The sequence below is a fragment of the Lepus europaeus genome, chromosome 5, assembly GCF_033115175.1.
Source record: "Lepus europaeus isolate LE1 chromosome 5, mLepTim1.pri, whole genome shotgun sequence".
Classification (NCBI taxonomy): Eukaryota; Metazoa; Chordata; class Mammalia; order Lagomorpha; family Leporidae; genus Lepus; species Lepus europaeus.
In genome coordinates, this window is record NC_084831.1 from 20,367,561 (window position 1) to 20,386,585 (window position 19,025).

Sequence of the window (19,025 nt, forward strand, 5' to 3'; positions counted from 1 at the left end):
TTAACCTGCTATACCCCCTGCTCTCTGCTCTTAAGGTTGGTCTGTCCTTTCTGGCACACAGGCCATTAATCCTAGGTAATAGTAAGCTGAAGGATCATCCAAGCCCTCGTTTTTAAATAAGCTAATCTGTTCAAAAAATCATGCAACATTCTCAAGACAAAATAGTCTGGGAACACAGGATGGGGAACCTGATGTGAGATAAGACCCCTTACTCTGTTTACAGCTTGTTGGCCTCCGGTTCTGATGACCAGCACACAATTGTGTGGGACCCGCTGCACCACAAGAAGCTGCTCTCCATGCACACAGGACACACTGCAAATATCTTCTCTGTCAAGGTGAGTGGGAAACCGCACTCACCTTGAGAGTGAGTGAGAGAGGTGACTGAGCTGTGACTGTGGCCGTGTCCTATATACGCACCCCTGGGCTCATAGACTCCCCTGTGGTCTTGAGCTGCTGGTGGTGAGGCCCAAAAGCCTATCTCTTTTTCCGTGCTTGTCTTCCTGTCATAGAACCAAGAGGCCAACAATAGAGGAGTTTATGATTATGTCAGTGGTGACCAAACAAACATGGGTCTGAGGAGGAAAGAATTGCCTGCTGCTTAGAGCTACTGGAAAATGCTTCTCGGGACGTAAATGGCCTAGCCCTGCAATGGTCTACTCAATGGCACTTTGTTAGACACATTTAAACTATGACCAACACAGAGTGCTTTCTGCCCCTTACAAGTGTTAGGACCAGTATGAGTCTGCCTCTGTCCTGGGGAAGGGGACACGGGAGCCCTCAGTCTGGCATCACAGAGCTCAGAATGTTGTTCGGAGGTCAGAATTTGTCAGTGCTGTTGGCATTCCTTGCTGTTAGGACCTGGAGCAAGGCACTCATACCCCGGACCCAAAGCCTCCTCTTGTGTTGTAAACAGTGGAAGAGGGTTCTCTCTGCACAGTCAGAACACTACAGATAGCCCATGCGCTCCCCCTGGTGGCAACTGTAGTGTGTGGCTCGTGTGGCAGCACCCATAGGCCCCCTTGCAAGGGCTCTCCTGTTCATTTCTTCTGGCATGGAATACATGCTGTCTCCAGACAGGTTTAAAGACTTCCTAACATAGATAGATTCTACGTATTTCATCTGTGCCCCGTGCTAAGGAGCCATGAGAGAAGTGTGGTTGGATGGAGCGAATCGTTGCTCCTGCAGGAGCATTTGCAGTCAGGTGGGGTTTCAGTCGTTTAACTACAGAACAGTGCCCCACCCCCGGCACCTCTGCTCGGCTTTACTGTGAGTTGGGAGGAGCATTTCAACTAAAAAAAAAAAAAAAAAAAAAAAAAAAAAAAGGATATTTCATTCATTTGGACTCGAGATGAGAAGAACTCAACTAACATCACTCCCAAACATTGTTCTTCCTCAAAGTTAGGTGACAAAACTGTGCACTTTGTTTTTTGCTATGTAAGGCTATTTGTGGCTATTGTGCTCTTGCAGGTGATGACTGGAGTGTTGTCCTTGACCTCTCAACGGGGGCTCCCCACTCCATCACAGCTGCACAGACATGTCTCCCCTTGCTGCTCAGCCCACCCCACTCAAAAAATGTTGCTGGGGACATTTCTGCATGTCTCATTTTTCTTTAATTTTTATTTGAGACTTAAGAGACACAGACAGTGCTCACACTCACTGGCCTACCCCCTGAATGCGCACAATGGCAAAGATTGGGCCAGGGCTCTCCACTGGCCATCTAGTTCTCCCGCATGCATGGCAGGGGCCCGAGCACTTGGGCCATCTTCCACTGCCTTCAAAATAGGCTTGTCTTCAGGATCAATGAGATAAAGTAGCTCTCCAGGTGACTAGTGCGTTCAAACACCTGGTAAATGCTGACAGCTAGGATTATCATCCACTCAGTTCTCACTTGGGATGAGATCAAAGGAAAAAGCTTCCCTTGGGAGTCCTACTTGGGGTAGGTCAGGACCATGCTGGTAAAGTAGAGGGTGTGTCTTTAACCTTTTGGCTGTCGCTCAAAGTCCCAGGTTTGGTTGGTGGGTTTCGTTGGATGGGCTCATGTTCTTATCTGATGTGGAGAGGGAAGTGGGTGCTGACAGCCAGCCTGGTCTCCTTTGACCAGCTCTGTCCCCACCCCCTAAATCCTTTCTCCAACCTGTCCTGGCCAGTTCCTCCCTCATGCTGGGGACCGCATCTTGATCACGGGGGCAGCTGACTCCAAAGTTCACGTCCACGACCTGACCGTAAAGGAGACCATCCATATGTTCGGAGACCACACAAACCGTGTGAAACGCATCGCCACAGCGCCCATGTGGCCCAACACATTCTGGAGTGCTGCTGAGGATGGGCTCATCCGGTAAGGGGCCAGAGCGTCGAGGGCCGTGCCTCCCCTTCTCCCACTGCGTGGTGGGCCCCCACCCCATCTGCTCATTGAGCTTCCTGTCACAGGCCTGACTCCTTCCCTTCAGCACAGGTCCGGGCCCATTGTCTGCCCAGAGCAGCTGTCTGTGTGCAAACATAGCTGGGAATATTTGTTCACCTCCCTCCCTCTTTGCCTGCACTACCACCAACCCCTTGGCCTCCTCTTACCCCCTCGGGAGCCCAGGACATTTGCACCTGCTGATTCTGTCCCTGGCTCATTCTCTGCCTGACTCTGTCAGCTAGGGAGGTCACTCGGAGTCCCTTCCTCAGAAGCACCTTCCCAAAGCGTCCTGTTGGAAGCGGAGGGACAGCACTCCTTGTCCTGTCTCTTCTGTGATTCTAACCACTTCTGTGGTCAGCTCCTCTTATTTTTATTTGTTGGTTTGCTTTTCTGTCTGTATCTTCTCTGAGTTGTTAATTATTTCAGAGCAGCTCATGTCTGGCTTGTCCTCAGTTGTGTCCCTAGAGCCCTGCACGGTGCATAGAGGCCCTTGGGACACTTCTATGAGTAGTTGGTCTGTGGGTATGTGCCCGGGAGGGGCAGAGCCAACCAGAGTGATGAAGTGGACTGGCCTCTTTCTAGCATCCTCTACGGGAACGCTGTGCCTCTGCTGCCTCCTCAAAGCACAGGGTCGGTGCCCTGTTTAGCTGCCTCCTGATGCTTTTTTTTTTTTTTTGGATAGGCAGAGTGGACAGTGAGAGAGACAGAGAGAAAGGTCTTCCTTTTCTGTTGGTTCACCCTCCAATGGCTGCCGCGGCCAGCGCACCGCGCTGATCCGAAGGCAAGAGCCAGGTGCTTATCCTGGTCTCCCATGCGGGTGCAGGGCCCAAGCACTTGGGCCATCCTCCGCTGCACTCCCGGGCCACAGCAGAGAGCTGGTCTGGAAGAGGGGCAACCGGGTCAGAATCCGGCGCCCCGACCGGGACTAGAACCTGGGGTGCCGGCACCGCAGGCAGAGGATTAGCCTATTGAGCCACAGCGCTGGCCCCAAGCTGCTTTAACCTGCCTCTCCTAAGATCCCATGGGATTTTGTGTCCTCTTCCCTTAAGAGCAGAGCACTGAAGTCAGACCCAAGGTCAATCTTAGCTCTCTCACTCTTTCTGACTGGTGCAAGTCGCTTCACCCCTGATCCTTGGTTTCTTCATCTGTAAAATGGGAATAATTGCAGTGTCTCCCTTGTTGGTCTGAGCATTGAGATGTAAAACCTTACCGCAGTACTCAGAAGACAGAAAGCCCATGGTCAGTGGCAAGTCTAATCGTGTTGCAGTTGCCCTTGACCAGATTGTACCAGGGCTACCTGGCAGAAGCCTAAGTATTTAGGCACAGGCACAGTCAAGCAGGGAGTGCTAGCGCAGGGGAGCATGAGCTGGGAGAGGGTTGGGTGGGCATGGAGGGGCAGGGTGCACTCCGCAACATGAACAGGTTTGTGAAGGCAGGGCACTAAGTGTGTCACATGCAAGATAAAGAATTCTGTAGTTACAGCTGGCCCACGTCTAGAAAACTGGGAATAGGATGAAGAGGTTTGTGAATCAGGCCTTAAAATCAGAGCAGGAGCCTGGCAAAAGGAGACCTGGACATGTGCTAGAAGCATTGAGGAATCTCTGCGGTGTGTGAGCAGGAGAGTGATGTAAAACAGTATTTTAGGAAGAGCAATCTGGTGAGGACAGCTTAGCGAGACAAGGTGAACAGCAAAGAGATTGTTACAGCTGTCTAGGCAGGAGGTGGGCGAGCAGGGGGGTGGCGTCCTCACCCTGGACGGTACCTGAGAGTCACTACGGAAGCTCCCCGATCTGGAGAGTGGGAGGTTGTTGCTGCTGGGGGGCTATTAGCGGCGTTTTCACCACATGGGTTTTTGTTTTCCCAAGAAGCTCTCAGATGACCTGCAGATTCTCTTTCTGTCTCCTCCATACTCCCTTTGTTTCCTGAGAGAAACCAGATTAGAAAGAAGCAGAATGGCTGAAAGGTTGCATCAGGAGGCAGGCCCGGCTCTGCATTTCCTGCCTGAGCCATCCAGGCAGTCATTTGGAGTCTTTGGACCTCGAGGTTCTGATGGTACCCAGGGATGGTGTTAGGATATAATTAAATGATTCATATAAAATAGCCAGGGAGAACGCCCGACACAAAGCCCTGTCTCACTCGAGTAAGTGGTGCAATAGTGGCGTGCTGGCGCGGTACATGACCTACCGTCAGGGGCTCTGTGTGGAAAGCCTCCTGCAGACGCCTGGCACACAGTGGGCACTCAAGGAAAGGGAGTGCTGTGCAGCTTCTCATTTACAGACCGGTTCCAGGCCCCTCCCAGTCCACTTGCATCACAAGGACTTGGCTTCTCCCCTGCCTTCCACACAAGGACCCTGACCCCTAACCCTGTCCCACACAGGAACCTGGTTTCCCACACTCTGTCCTCTCTCACAGCCAGTATGACCTTCGGGAGAACAGCAAACACTCAGAGGTGCTGATCGACCTGACAGAGTACTGTGGCCAGCTGGTGGAGGCCAAGTGCCTCACCGTCAACCCCCAGGACAACAACTGCCTGGCCGTCGGGGCGAGCGGGCCCTTCGTGAGGCTCTACGACATCCGCATGATCCACAACCACAGGTGCGGCCGGCGCGGCCCTGGGAGGCTGCTCTCTTCACCCACATCCCCTCCCTGCCGCTTCTTTTCTGAAGTTCTTGGGTTTTGTTTTTAATTTTGTGGCTTAAAAAAATATAACCTAGGCCTGTTTTAGAAGATATGAAAAGCCCAATAAAGAAATTCTCTCTAATGCCGACACCTAGAAGAATCACCATGCATAGTGAGGCATAGTTCCTCAGCCGTGATAGTTTGTACAGATACATACATATATAAAGATTTATTTAAAAGGCAGAAAGAAATCTTCCAACCACTGATTCACTCCCTAAATGGCCGCAGTGGCCAAAGCCAGGAGGCTGGAACTTCATCCAGGTCTCCCACATGGGTGGCAGGAGCCCAAGTACCTGGGCCACCTACTGTTGCTTTCCCAAGCACATTAGCAGGGGGCTGGATTGGAAGCAGAGCAGCCAGAACTCGAATGGACACTCTGATGTGAGATGCTGGTATCACAGGTGGCAGCTTAACCCACCGTGCAACAATGCTGGCTCCTGTATATCATTTTTAATACATGTAATTTTATTAAAAAAAAAAAAAAAAAAAAAAAAAAAGAATATGCCCAGACCAAACCTGAGAGTCCTCTGCAGCTGGGTTTTTCTGTGACTCTTGGGACAGGTGCAGGAATGCTTGGCCTGCTTTACTTTCATTCATAGGTCTGGGTAACCACCACCTCCCCTCACGCACTGCATGGCTTGGAGTGGCCTTGGACCGTAGCTACCTCAGCTGTAAGGTGGGGATGATAAGGTGAACCTGAGGGCCCCGACGATTTACAGGCCCAACTTGTTCAGGCCCTGCGGTCTATGTGTCTGCCAGCTGGCCCTTTGGGCTGCTTGGACAGGGAAAATTCCCCTCCTGCATTTCTCAGGGACAAGCTTGGGTTTCCTCTCAGGCATGTGATCTGGTCCACCCGGGGCTAGCGCTGCAGTTCTAACCTGTCTGACCTTCCTGTCCAGAAAGAGCATGAAGCAGAGCCCTTCAGCAGGCGTGCACACCTTCTGTGACCGGCAGAAGCCCCTTCCCGACGGAGCAGCCCAGTATTATGTGGCAGGTAGGGCTCAGCCCGGCTGTGGCCCCAAACTCTTGGCAGGACACTGACTTTCCTAGGGCCACACAGGGAGGGAGCAGGGCATGATGGTCAGGAGCAAGGGCTTTAGAGTCTGACAGACCTGGGCCTTAATCCTGACTCTGCCGTTGACCAGCTGTGACCTTCAGCAAAAGCACTTAACCTTGATGAGATTCTTTCCTAAAAAATGAGGTTTAATGACTAAATGGGGTAAAGCACAGACAGCATTTGGCCCAGTGTGGATATTAAGGGCTCAACACTTAGAGCTGCCTTTATGATGGAGATGGTTGTCTTTTCCATATGGCTAACTTTACCCCCTCTACCCCTCTGAGGGGGACTGGGAGCCTCATCCTCCGGTGACTGGGCTGTCTCTTTAGGTCACCTGCCAGTGAAGCTGCCTGACTACAACAACCGTCTGAGAGTGCTGGTTGCCACCTACGTGACCTTCAGCCCCAATGGCACGGAGCTGCTAGTCAACATGGGAGGGGAACAGGTACGTTCAGCCACTAAGGTCTCTCCCCCACTGTCCCCTGTCCAGCAGCCGGCACCATGTGTGCCTTACATCTGTTGCACAAGGTCAACAGAAGCAACAGGCTTATTGTAAATTGCATTCCCATGAGTGTCATGTGTCACTGGGAATTCCTGGATAAATACACTAGCTTGGTCTTTTTCTCTTCCTTTCTTTTTATTAAAGAATTAGACCAGCGTATGATGGACTGACATTTAGGTCAAGAACTTGGGTTTTGGGATTGACAGATGGACCCGTCCTCAAGTGCTGGCCTGCCACTTACTAGCTGTGTGCTGTGATTTTGTCTCTCCATTGTTCTGAACCTTGGTTTCCTCATGTGCCACTTCCCTAGGAGAGCGCAGCCAGGCTATAGTGCGGGCCTGCTTACAAGGTGGTCTTTAATAATGGCAGGGTGCTCTCAGTTTGGGGCTCTCCGGATATTTAGTAAGGCTTAATAAATGTATGCAACCAATACTGACCGCTAGCTCTGGGACTGGCACCCTAGACATAAGAGAAGCAAATGTGAAATTGATCCATCCCCAGGGCCGACAGGAGATGGGGCAAGTGCAGTGCTGATGACCTCATACGGCAGGGCGTGCATCACACAGAGAAATGAGATGGAGAGTAGGTGACTGCCTGATGCCAGGAGAGGGTTCTGGCTCCCAGAGCGAAGCGCTCACCTGGCCTGAAGGTAGCATCTGGCTGTGGAGAGAGGCGGTCTAGCAGAACCGTTAGGAGCTGGACAGATCCAGGTGTGAGTCTTGGCTGCTGCACATGCTGCTCTTGTCACTCTGGATAAATGACTTAAACTCTGAGCCTCCATGTCTTCATCTGTAAATGGGGTCATTGTCAAAGTCTACGAGAAACAAGGAAAATCATGTAAAAGATTTAGCAGGGTTTTGAAACAAAAGTAAGAATACAATACATGTTAAGTGGAAATGGCTCATGTTAATTTACTGAGGGAAGAAACCAGCGGTGTTACTTTAGGCAAAGTGCTGCCCCTCTCTGAGGCTTCAGCTTTCCCGTCAGTAAAATGAAACATGGCTCTGTGACCTCCGAGGACCTTTGTAGTTTAAGCAGGTGATTCTCGTTAATGACAGTGCCCATCCTGAAGGCCTGGGACTAGGCAGGTTTTCCTGCCCAAGGTTTGCTTCCTGGACACAACTTCTGGCTGGGCTCCAGGGCTCCAGGCCCCACACTCCCCACGTCCTAGAACCCTGGTTCCTAGGAGTCAGCAGGGCCTTGCCGGGGCTGCCACGGGTCCTCACATCACAGGCTCTTCCCTTGACCCCCTCACTGTAGGTCTATCTGTTTGACTTGACTTACAAGCAGCGGCCCTACACTTTCCTGTTGCCCAGAAAATGCCACTCCTCAGGAGGTAAGCTTCCCTAGGGGTCCCCACTGAGGGGTGAGGGGCTTGCATGCACCCCGCCTCTGCTGACAAGCCCGTGTGACGCTCTGGACCTTGGCTGCAAGCCTTGGAGAAGAGAGCGTCCAGGCCCTCTCCCCGGTAAGGAGTCAGTCGGGCAGAGAGCTCTCCCCAGGGGTTCTGCGTCACGGCTCTTGTCACCTCCCTCTGAAAAAGACAGGTCCTTTCTGTGACTTGCTCTTAAGACCTGAAGTAGCTGCCCTTCCTCTTCTTCCTGGGGTCTGCAGTTGATTCAGGCACCACCACCCCTCACCCCTCTCCTCCCACCCCTCCTGTCAGCTGAGGGTAGTTCATGCTGGAGCTGTGTCTCTCGCCAGCCAGCAGAGGGCGCGCAGGCCTTGCTTATGCCACTGCCTGCCTGGCTCTCAGGCATGGACCTTATCCTCAGGCCCTCAGTGGAACTATCAGACCCTGTGGTGGAAGTGGAAGGGCTGCTAAGAAAACACAAGGGCCTCTTCCTCAATTGTTGCTTTCTCTTCACCCCATGCCAGAAGTTCAGAATGGCAAGATGTCTACCAACGGCGTGTCCAACGGCGTGTCCAATGGCCTGCACCTTCACAGTAATGGCTTCCGGCTGCCAGAGAACAGGGGACATGTCAGGTGAGGCCAGTGGGCTTGTCCAGCCCTCCAGGCCCCAGTTACACCTCATGGACTGGAGTGGGGGGTGTGTCCTGTCCTGCCTCCTGACACACATGCGAGCATGCGCCCTGAGTGAGGGGTCTGGGTGGGCCAAAGAGGCCTCTTGAAAAGAGACTCATAGTCCCAATGCACTCTACCCAGGAGGGCACCGGCCACACTCGGCCTCAAGCTCTGGTCCCTGGGTCCCAGTGGCTGGGGTCAGGACCCAGAGACAAGCCGCCTCTTAGCACTGAGCTCTCTCTCAGAAGGGGATGGGCCTCCCCATTATGTGCCCCATTCTACAGCAGATTCTCGCCTCTGTGCTCCTAGAGGCCCTCTCCTGGGTTTTGCATTGGTTCTCAAATTCTCTCGCCCTCAAGGGAAATGCAGTGCTTCGTGAAGGGAGGGACTCGGGTGGTCACAGGGATCAGCTCTGGGTGGAAGCAGGCGAGGGCAGCTACTGTCACGCCCAGGAGTTTAGGACTTACCCTAAGCCTGACCCGGACAGCTTTGTTTCTGCCTTCTTTTCCATGGGCTCAGAGTATTTGGAATTGTGCTTGTTCCCTCTGTGGTGAGAGGTGGTGACCCAGGCTAGGGACAGGCATGCGCCCCCCTTCTAGATGGCAGAGCAGATCCCAGGGGACAAGAAGATGTGGGCAGCCCTCAGGCAGAACCACAGGCTTTGAAAGGAGCTGTTCTGAACCTTTTGTGACTGATCTGACTTGGCTGTGTTTTCCCAGCAGCCCCCAAGTAGAGCTGCCCCCATACCTGGAGCGAGTGAAGCAACAGGCCAATGAGGCATTTGCCTGCCAGCAATGGACCCAGGCCATTCAGCTCTACAGCAAGGCCGTGCAGAGAGCTCCTCACAATGCCATGCTGTACGGAAACCGAGCTGCTGCCTACATGAAGCGCAAGTGGTGAGTGGGCGCCACAGAGGGAGGGGCAGGGCCGGGACAAGGGGCGAAGCAGCCGGACCATGGGCGGCAGGCTTGATGGGGCCCAGTTGCTGAGGTACCCGTGGAAGGCAGCAGTGCTGCTTTTTAGGCCTTCTCAGGCCTGGGCCTCCTCCCACCTCCAGGCTCATGGGGGAGGCACCTGACCTCTACTCAGGAAGTCTCAGGCACTGGGGCAGCTCAGAGTTGAGCGGGACGTGTTCTCAGCTAACTGTGTGGTGCTCTGTTACTAAGTGCTGTGCCGCTGAGGGCGCAGGAGTTGACAGGATGGTTGATCCAGCTGTTGGAGAATCGGACCTTGAATTGGGCTTTGAGAGAGCTAAGTGGAAATGAGGGGCTTTGTGAACGGAATTTGTGTCTGTCTAAAATGATTCGGTAGCTCCTTGCCCCTAGGGCTTGCTTGAACCCAGCACTGGAAAGATCCCAGGGAGCCGAAGATGGCTGTGGGCCGGGCTGGGCTGCGGTGGCTGGTGGTAGAGGAGCTGGTCCTTGCCCTGAGGAACCCCTCATCTTTGGAGACCATCAGAGCCCCCAGCCCTTCTGCCTGCAGCACCAGCCGGCAAGCAGGCAGGCAGACCCCTCCCCCAGCCAGGGCCAGGATGAGAGATGGATAGAGCTGGGCCCACAGCCATTTCTGCTCCGTCTGGCATCCGTCGACTCTGCCCAGACAGACAGGCCAGCTGGTGTGCCATCGTCTGGCTGCAACGAGGCAGGCCGGAGAGGGAGGCTCCAGAAACCCACCCAAGTCAGCAGCATGGCAGTGGGGGCAGGGGAGGATGCCCCCCCACCAACATGGGCCTCAGCTCAGGCACAGGGAGTTTGCCCAGGGCTCGGGTGGCAGCCAAAGCCAGGAGGCGACTTTCTCTGTCCCCATCATTGGGCAGAATGCAGCTGCGCTCATCCAGAACCAGCCTGAGAGCTCAGCTTTGCTCCTGCATTCTCGCTGTGAGAGGCTGGTGATTTCCCAACTCTCGTGTGTCCGCAGCACAGTTCTCTGAGCGCCTACTATGTGCCAGGTACTAGGGACAAAAGTCCCTTACTCAAGAGCAACTAGCCTTGGACAGAGATGGAGTCACCGAAGACTTCTGAATGGCCAAGTAACATGCTGTGGGCACCAAGAAAACTGGGGTCACTTTAGCGTCAGAAAGACACGGTGTCTGAATGGCTATACGTGCGGGCAGGCTGAGACAGGAGACGGAGGGGAGGAGGGGACTGTGGGGGAAGGACATTCCAGGGAGATGAAATGGTGTGAACAAAGACGTGGGGGCGGGGGCTGACTGAAGAGCTTGCAGCAGAACAGCAAATCCATTTGGCTGGAGCAGAGGGTTCGGGAAGGGACTGGCAGGAGATGAGCCTGTGAGGTAGCCTGGGGCTGGCCTGGGAAGGGCTTGGGATGCACACAGAGGGGTTTGGCCTCAATTCAGTGCCTGATGGGCAGCTATGGAGGGTCTCAAGCAGGGGAGGGCTGTGCCTAGGGCCGTCCTCTAAGGGAAATTGATCTGGCAGTGAGCATAGGGTGGGCAGGCCCTGGGGCCAGCTTGCTCCGCCCCCCCATCCCCACATGCCTGCCAATGACCCCTAGAATGTCACATTCTGTCTTAGGCCAGTCTCCCCAGGGCTGCCATCTGCTCCTGGATGCAGTGGGAGCTGTCACCCTCTGGCTCCTGGCTGGTCTCGGGTCTGGCTTTCCCCAGGAGCTCAGAGGGGCACCTTGCAGGCGGTAATTGGGTTTCTACACAGCGCCTGCTCCTTCGTCATAGCCACTCGTTCTGACGCATGCCATGCCATTGAAGCAGCTCTGGCTGCTCTGCCCCCACACCGGCTGGCTGAGATGCTGGTTCCGAGCCTGAGTGTGGCTGCTCCAAGGCCAAGTGCTCCCTCTGAGTGCAGTAGGAGAGGAGAGGGTTGCAAGGAGCCTTCCAGTCGGGCCTGCATTGACCATGCAGGAGGGCTGCTAGCTGTGCCCTGGGTGAAGGGGCCAGCAGCGCAGGCAGTGCTGCCTACTGCTCGGCCAAAAGCAAAGAAAAACCACTTCCACGGGAAAAGCGGCTCCCGTGACCCCCCTGCTCTCCAGGGCCAGGGGCATGTCTCTTACACTCTGACACAGGGTGCAAAAAGTGGACTTCTCCCCAGACATCCCTGCCTAGGGAAAGCACTCCCACCTCCCTTCATCCTACTGTGGGAGGCTGGAGGAGTGAGGGGAGGATCTGAGCTCCTGGCGTGCGCAGCCCCCTTGCCATCAGCTTCCGGAGAGCTGACTCTGCCAGACTGTCAGCCCCATCCTCCAGCCCCGGGAGGTAGAGGCCACAGCTGCTGCGGATCAGTCAGCCAGGACAGAGGGGGGTCTGGCTGAGGGCTTGCTGCCTGCTGGTCAGACCCTGAGTCCCCAGCCTGGCACTTCTGGCTTCCCCAGACCACAGAACTGTCCTTGAGGGCCCCCTGCCTCGGATGTGGCTTTGAAGGCCAGCCGGGGGGATTTGAGGAGGTGGGTGGAGGAAGAAAGAAGGAGGGCTTGGGGAGCCTGAGGTGGGCAGGATGCCAGGCCTTCTGCTGCAGAGCTGCGGGTGCCTGGGGTGAGCAGGCACGCAGTTGCACTCTGTTCCCAGCAGAGGGCATCCTGACACCAGGGTTTGCCACCCCCAAACCTCTTCAGGGTTCCTGGCTTACTCCTTAACTATCTCCTGGGGAGGGAAGCCTGGGCTAAGCCAGAATTCTTTTCATCCCCAAGTTCCTTAACCCTGAGATCTGTCAGAGGAGAGATAAGCTGGGCAGCCACAGGAAGCAGAGAAGACAGAGGAGCCAGTGCTGCGGCTCAATAGGCTAATCCTCCGCCTTGCGGCACCGGCACACCGGGTTCTAGTCCTGGTCAGGGTGCCGGATTCTGTCCCGGTTGCTCCTCTTCCAGACCAGCCCTCTGCTATGGCCCGGGAGCGCAGTGGAGGATGGCCCAAGTCCTCGCACCCTATGGGAGACCAGGAAAAGCACCTGGCTCCTGCCTTCGGATCAGCACGATGCGCCGGCCGCAGCGGCCATTGGAGGGTGAACCAACGGCAAAGGAAGACTTTTTTCTCTCTCTTTCTCTCTCACTGTCCACTCTGCCTGTCAAAAAAAAAGAAGAAGAAGAAGACATAGGGGAGGGGGACACCCCTGCTTGCCATGCGGCCCAGCTCTAAGCCGTTTTCCCCTGTCTTCCCAGGGATGGGGACCACTACGATGCCCTGAGGGACTGCCTCAAGGCCATCTCCCTAAACCCATGCCACCTGAAGGCACACTTCCGCCTGGCCCGCTGTCTCTTTGAGCTCAAGTATGTGGCCGAGGCCCTGGAGTGCCTGGATGACTTCAAAGGGAAGTTCCCGGAGCAGGCCCACAGCAGTGCTTGTGATGCCCTGGGCCGCGACATCACAGCTGCCCTCTTCTCCAAAAACGACGGTGGTGAGTGGCGCTGAGGAGGGGCTGTGTGGCATTCTGGAGAAGACATGGCCCTGGGATTGAGGAGGATTCCGCTGGCTGACTCATGGCAGTCACTTGGTCACTCTGAGGCTCACTTCCCTCCTCTGAAAAGGGCCAGCTCCTCCCACTGAGAGTTTCTGCTGAGGGTTGCAGGAGCATGTGTGAAGCCCCTGCTCGCAGACAGGGCCTTGGTGGCTCCCCTTGGGCCCTCGAGAGAGGCAGTAGCTGGTTGATGGTTTGTACACAGGGGAGCAGGGACAGTAGCACAGGTACCAGCAATGCCTCAGGCCTCCAGTCTCAGCTCTGCCACATGGTACCCGTGTGGCCTTGCTGAACCCACTGCCTTAGCTGCACAAGAGAGTAGGACTGCCCTGCCCGGACTGTGCTGGTGGTATTGGTGGGGGAGCAGGTCACGGTGAGGTGCTCTGTGAAAGGGGAGCTCACTGGAGGCAGGTGGATCCTCACCCCTCTGCAGCCTGGCCATGTGACTGCCTCATTGAATGAGCAGTGCTCACCCTGCCCTGTACCAGGCCTTGTGCTGGGTCCAGAGAACACAGCCGTAAACAAGTCAGGTGTGATTTCTCTGTTCATGGGGTTTACAGCCTACTGAAGGGGCCGAGAATAAGAGTGCCTTGGGCCTGAGTAACACTGGGGGTAGAAGCGGGGGAGGAATGTATTGATCACCAGTTGGGGTTCTTCAGGAAGACATTTTAGCCAGGCTCCGAAGCAGGCAGGGGAAGAGTTAACTAAAGAATGTGGTTGTGGAAAGTGAAGAGTTCCTGGCGTGAGGTCCAGCTTGTGCAAAGGCCTTGATGCAGGGAGGACTAAGGCACTTGCAAGGAACTGAGAAAAACACACATGGTTTACCCATCAACCAATCAGTGCCTCAGCTGGGATCCACAATAGCTTGTCTTCCAGAGAGGAAGAGCTTGGTCCTTTGTACCGTAACAGCTGTGAATCTGTAAAAGTCCCTCATTCGAGGCTCTCCGCTGGTGCCTCACTTAGCTCCCCCCTGCCTCCTGCCTCCATAGAAACAGACTAAGCATCCTCAGGGCCTGGATTCCAAGCTGCATCTTCCCCACAAGACGTTCCCCGTTTTCCAGAGTAGAGACAGAGGCAGTCGCACTGTATCAGCAGGACTTGAGCGGAAAGCAGGGCCGTGGTGGGGAAAAGGTGCGGGCGAGGGAACGCTCACCTTCCTTGGTTTCTGCCCCCAGAGGAGAAGAAGGGAGCTGGCGGCGGCCCTGTCCGCCTCCGCGGCTCAAGCCGCAAGGACTCCATCTCTGAGGACGAGATGGTGCTGCGGGAGCGAAGCTATGACTACCAGTTCCGCTACTGTGGCCACTGCAACACCACCACGGACATCAAGGAGGCAAATTTCTTCGGCAGGTCTGAGCCCTAAAGAGGAAGAGGGCACAGGCCAGTTGCGGTGGGGGAGGGGTGGCGGCAGGCACAGGGGCATAATGCTTCTAAGAAGGAGTCTCAAGCCCTCGCTCTGCATCGGTACCGCCTTGGGCAGATGGATCCACCTCCGTGGCCTTCGGCTTCCTCGCCCATGAAGTGAAACCTCCCTCCCTCAGGCCAGAGCAAGGGCTGAATGAGAGTGAGATGTCCAGCACAGTGCCCAGCCTCTTCCTGTCCCCACCCGCCCCCTTGGCTGCATGTGCCAGAGCCCAATTTCTGTAGCCAGATGTTGGACTTTTCTCTGCTAGAGGAGGAGGCGGGAGCCCACAGAGGCTGGGGATCTGACAGTCCTGTTGTGTGCCCAGACTGTGTCCTTATCCCAGACGCCATCACCCTCACCCTCCTCTGTAGATTCTCCCACTTCCTTGGAACCTCCACCATGATCCCCTGTAGACACCAGCCAGGTGTGAGGCGCCGTACTGTTCATGGATCAGGAGATTGGGGTCTGGAACCAGGAAGCCTCGGACTCGGGACAGCTTAGATGAGGCTGTTCTTAGAGACCTAAGGCCAGATAAGATCTGATCCTGGCCCCATGGAGATGAAGGAATATTTTAGGGCAGACAATCTTGGAGGGACCCAGGCAGTCCCTGACCCTGGGTTTAAGAGAACAGCAACTCTGGCTCAGCAGTGTGGAGAGGATTCCCATGCGCATGACCCCAGAGTGTGGAGGACCGAGTGGATCCAGACTTCCCTGCTCCCTAACAGCTTCCACCTGAGGCTGAAGGGCACTGCTCACCTGACATCCTGCCCTTTTCCTCCTGCCAGCAATGCTCAGTACATCGTCAGTGGCTCTGATGATGGCTCCTTCTTCATTTGGGAAAAGGAGACCACCAATCTAGTCCGCGTGCTTCAGGGGGACGAATCTATTGTCAACTGCCTGCAGCCGCACCCGAGCTACTGCTTCCTGGCCACCAGCGGCATCGACCCTGTTGTGCGGCTCTGGAACCCCCGACCAGAGGTAAGGGTACAGGCAAGGTGAACAAAACCCAACAGGGAAAAAAGTAGGCACCCCTATGCAAGGCCTTTGGCTGAGCCCACAAAGAATAGACAGAGAAATAAACTCTGAGTGCAGAGCTGCTGGGCTGAGTCAGCTCTTACCCTGGGGTCCGAGGTTGGGTCGAGGCAGGAGCCCTCAGGTCCGGGAGACTCGAGATGCAGCGGGCACTTCCAGGAACAACAGCCGCTCCTGGCTTCCTGGAGCAACTCCTCGAGCCAGTCGCAAAGATGTCTGCATGGAGACCACGACCACGGATGGGGTGAAGGAGGGCAGAGAGGGAAGCAGATCAGCCCTAGTCCCCCTCATCAGAAAGGTGCCCCGGGCCCTCCAGCCACCGGGAAGTATGCAGGCTGCACCGTCCATTGGCCTAAGTTGGAATCGCACACTTTCACTCCCTGCCTGCGAGACTTAACCACCCCTACCCACGCCTTTATCTCTGCGCCTTGGGGATGGGACTGGCTGCAGTGAGGATCGACGCGCTGCCTGACTAGTCCAGCACAGAGACACTCGGGGCAGTGTGGCCCCTCCACGCCACCCCCCACCCCGTGTGGGCAGCCAGGGGAGCCACGGCCCCTGCCCCACCTCCTCCCCCTTCCCAGCTGCCAAAACAGAAGTCAAGAAGTGGATCTGATGCCCAGAGTAATCTGTGGTGACTTTTAAAGAAAGGCCTCTCCAGGATCCTCCCTTGAGGAGAGAGCAAACACACAGGAAGGGCTGTTGTTGGGAGTGGTGGCAGAGCAGATGGAGGGGGGTCTCCCAGGGTATGTGCTGTCCCCATGTGTGTCGCACAACGTGTGCTACTCCGTGTGCTGTCCCTGTGTAAGTGATGGAGGGGTGTTCCCTCCCCACGAGCATCTCCCGTGTGTTCCTCCCCGACGGGCAAGTGCAGTCTGTCCCGCTACCTGCTGCCTCCCTCGCATGTCCCTGTGTCCCCTGTCCCCACCAGAGTGAAGACCTCACCGGCCGCGTTGTGGAGGACATGGAGGGCGCTTCTCAGGCCAACCAGCGGCGCATGAACGCAGACCCGCTGGAGGTGATGCTGCTCAACATGGGCTACCGGATCACCGGCCTGAGCAGTGGGGGCGCCGGGGCCTCCGACGACGAGGACAGCTCCGAGGGCCAGGTGCAGTGCCGGCCCAGCTAGGCCCTCCTGGCCCCGGTCCCCCGGCCCTGCTACTGACTGGACCCTGTGCCCTGGGCAGGAGGTCAGGGGGTCCCGTTTTGGTTTGTCTTCCCGCCCCTTATTTTTTCATTTCCCCTGTTTTATTTTGTTAGTTTGGCATTGGGGGTGGGGGTTGCTACAACTTGCCAGCTTTCAGACTCTTGGGCTGATTGTCCCCGGACTGTCCCCAGCCTTGAGTAGAAGAGCAGGAGGGGCGGCCCCCCACACGCCCCCATCTTCTGCTTCCACATCCCTGGAGGGCTCTGGAGGGCTCCTGCAGGCCTCAACCCTCTTCTGCCTCAGGGGAGAGGCAGGCCTGGAGCTGCTGTCAGGGACTGCCCTGCCCTTTGGTTGCCAGCAGCGAAGGGCAGGGAATTCCCAGGGGGTAAGGGCTAGCCCTGGCTGTTGCGCCCTGTGGGCTCCAGGGAAGGTTCTCACAAAGGGTGGGGTCCCACCATCCCTCCTGAGCCACAGTGTTAGATGCAAGCCTGGGGAGGAAGGGGAGCCCAGGAGCCTGCCAGCCCAGGCCACCCACCCTGGTCAGCAGAGCCTTCTCACCCCCTCCTGTCTGGGCATGGGCTCCGGCCCTGAGCCTGCTCTCCCTGACCAGCTCTGGGGGCTCTGTCCTTGCTAGGGGCCCCGGCAGAGGGTGGGGCACCACAGAATACCCCACCCGCCGGTGCCAGCCCTTCCACATGGCGGCGGCCACTCTCCTCCTGGGCGCTCCTCGGCCTCACTGTGACCTCTCTGCCAGAGCTCCCAGCTGGGCCCCTCTGCTGAGGTGGCACTTCCTGCAAAGGGCCCGCTCTGCCCTTTCTGCCCTCCTTCCCACCCCACATGCTGAGCCGCCACAAAGACCAAAGAAGTGATGGCTTTTCTCAGTCCCCTGCTGCTCTGGGGGGAGGGGCGGCTCCGACTGGGAAGTCCTGGCTCAGCCCTCCCTCCTCAGCAGCCTGAGCTTTACACTGGACACAGCGGCCCCCACCACGCACCCAGCCTTCTGCTCCCTCGGCCCCCTCAGCCCCCTCGGCTCTGCGCTCCCAGCTGCTCCAGGGAGCCGGTTCCTTCCTCGTCTCCCCCGCCCCTCAGTGCTTACTTGGCTCCAGCCCTCCAGCTGCAGCCTCTGGGGAGAAGCAGCCTCCCTTCTTCTCTCCCTCCCTCCCCCTGCCGGTCCTCCTCCCTCCCCCAGTCTCTGCCAGGTGCCTCCTCTCAGTCAGGCTTCAGAGCGGCCCTGGAGACAGGAGGGCCATGTTAAAAGCTTTTTCACAGTTTTAAGAAGGCAAGGGGGGTGAGGATAGTGGTGGGGGGCCTGGCACCATCTCGTTGCTTTAATCCCAGCCACACAGGTGGCGGCTTCTCTCCCTTCCTCCCCACCCCAGTCCCTCTTGCCTCCCCTCTCTAGCTTGGTAATGAAGTATATTTATTGGTGAAGGAAACAGCTGCTGCTGCTTCTCCTGCTGCTGGGACTTGCTCCCCGTCTCTTCTCCATGACCTTTCTCTCTCCAGGGGGCGGGGGAAGCAGGAATATCCGGGCTGGGGCCCAGGGACGGCCAGGGCCCGGAGCTTACCTGTGTTCCACCACCGCCGCCATTTCCTCCCTCTTCCCCTGCCTCCGGCTGCCAGTCCCCTGCCTGCCCAGCCTGGGCCCTGCAGTGTGGAGGGACACTTAAGCCTTACTGTCCTCTGGGGGCAGGAGCCCAGCCTTTTTGTTGCTCCGCTCCCAGGAGAGTGAGGGTGATGCAATTGATTAAAACCATTTTGTTCTAGGTGTGACTGGTGGCATTTGTGGGATACAGATGGGTCTTGGGGCCAAAGGGAGTGAGGACACCTGTCCCTCACCTCTAGCCCTGTACTTTGAGTGACCACACCTCTCACTGAGCGGAATGAGGCCTGCCTTGCAGGGTCCCTGCGTGCAGAGCCAGGCCCTGTGCCTATGATTTGCAATAATTAGCTCTCACTCTCCGGCTGTTTTCTCATCTGTAAAATATGATGCTTGGAATCTTAGTGGTTTTCAAGCTTTTCAATCAGAACCCAACTATGAAACAGACACTTCCCATTGTGATCCAAAATACACATGCTTACTTGTCTGTATGCAGTGAACAGTTTTACACAATGCTGTGTACCCTTACTACACGCCATGTGTTCTAGTCACCTTTGTGTTTTGTCAGGGGAAAAAAAAACTACCGACTGTAAGCCACAAAATTCGTTTCAGAACCTTTCGTGTTTTTGGTGTGCTGGATGAGATGATCACCAGGATCAGAGGTTCTGGACTTTCTTGACTTAGCGCCGTTGACGTCTCAGTAATTGTTTCACAGAGCTCCTAAAGCAAAGGAAGTACTGGATAGTTCAGCGCAC

The 19,025-nt window shown here is 56.1% G+C and overlaps 1 protein-coding gene across 2 annotated transcripts in view; it reads left to right on the forward strand.

Moving 5' to 3' along the window:
• Positions 1–18,438, forward strand: part of WDTC1 (WD and tetratricopeptide repeats 1) — a 69,979-nt gene extending 51,541 nt beyond the window's left edge. The window contains exons 5-16 of one of the 2 annotated variants that reach the window (XM_062190724.1): positions 224–335; positions 2,148–2,335; positions 4,814–4,996; positions 5,980–6,074; positions 6,467–6,582; positions 7,900–7,975; positions 8,518–8,626; positions 9,385–9,561; positions 12,794–13,029; positions 14,265–14,436; positions 15,277–15,469; positions 16,455–18,438. In XM_062190724.1, coding sequence (XP_062046708.1) covers positions 224–335; positions 2,148–2,335; positions 4,814–4,996; positions 5,980–6,074; positions 6,467–6,582; positions 7,900–7,975; positions 8,518–8,626; positions 9,385–9,561; positions 12,794–13,029; positions 14,265–14,436; positions 15,277–15,469; positions 16,455–16,652 — 1,855 coding nt within the window. In that variant the 3' untranslated portion in view covers positions 16,653–18,438. The remainder of the gene's footprint in view (positions 1–223; positions 336–2,147; positions 2,336–4,813; positions 4,997–5,979; positions 6,075–6,466; positions 6,583–7,899; positions 7,976–8,517; positions 8,627–9,384; positions 9,562–12,793; positions 13,030–14,264; positions 14,437–15,276; positions 15,470–16,454) is intronic. The other variant, XM_062190726.1, reaches the window with a different exon arrangement.
• Positions 18,439–19,025: the final 587 nt, after the last annotated feature.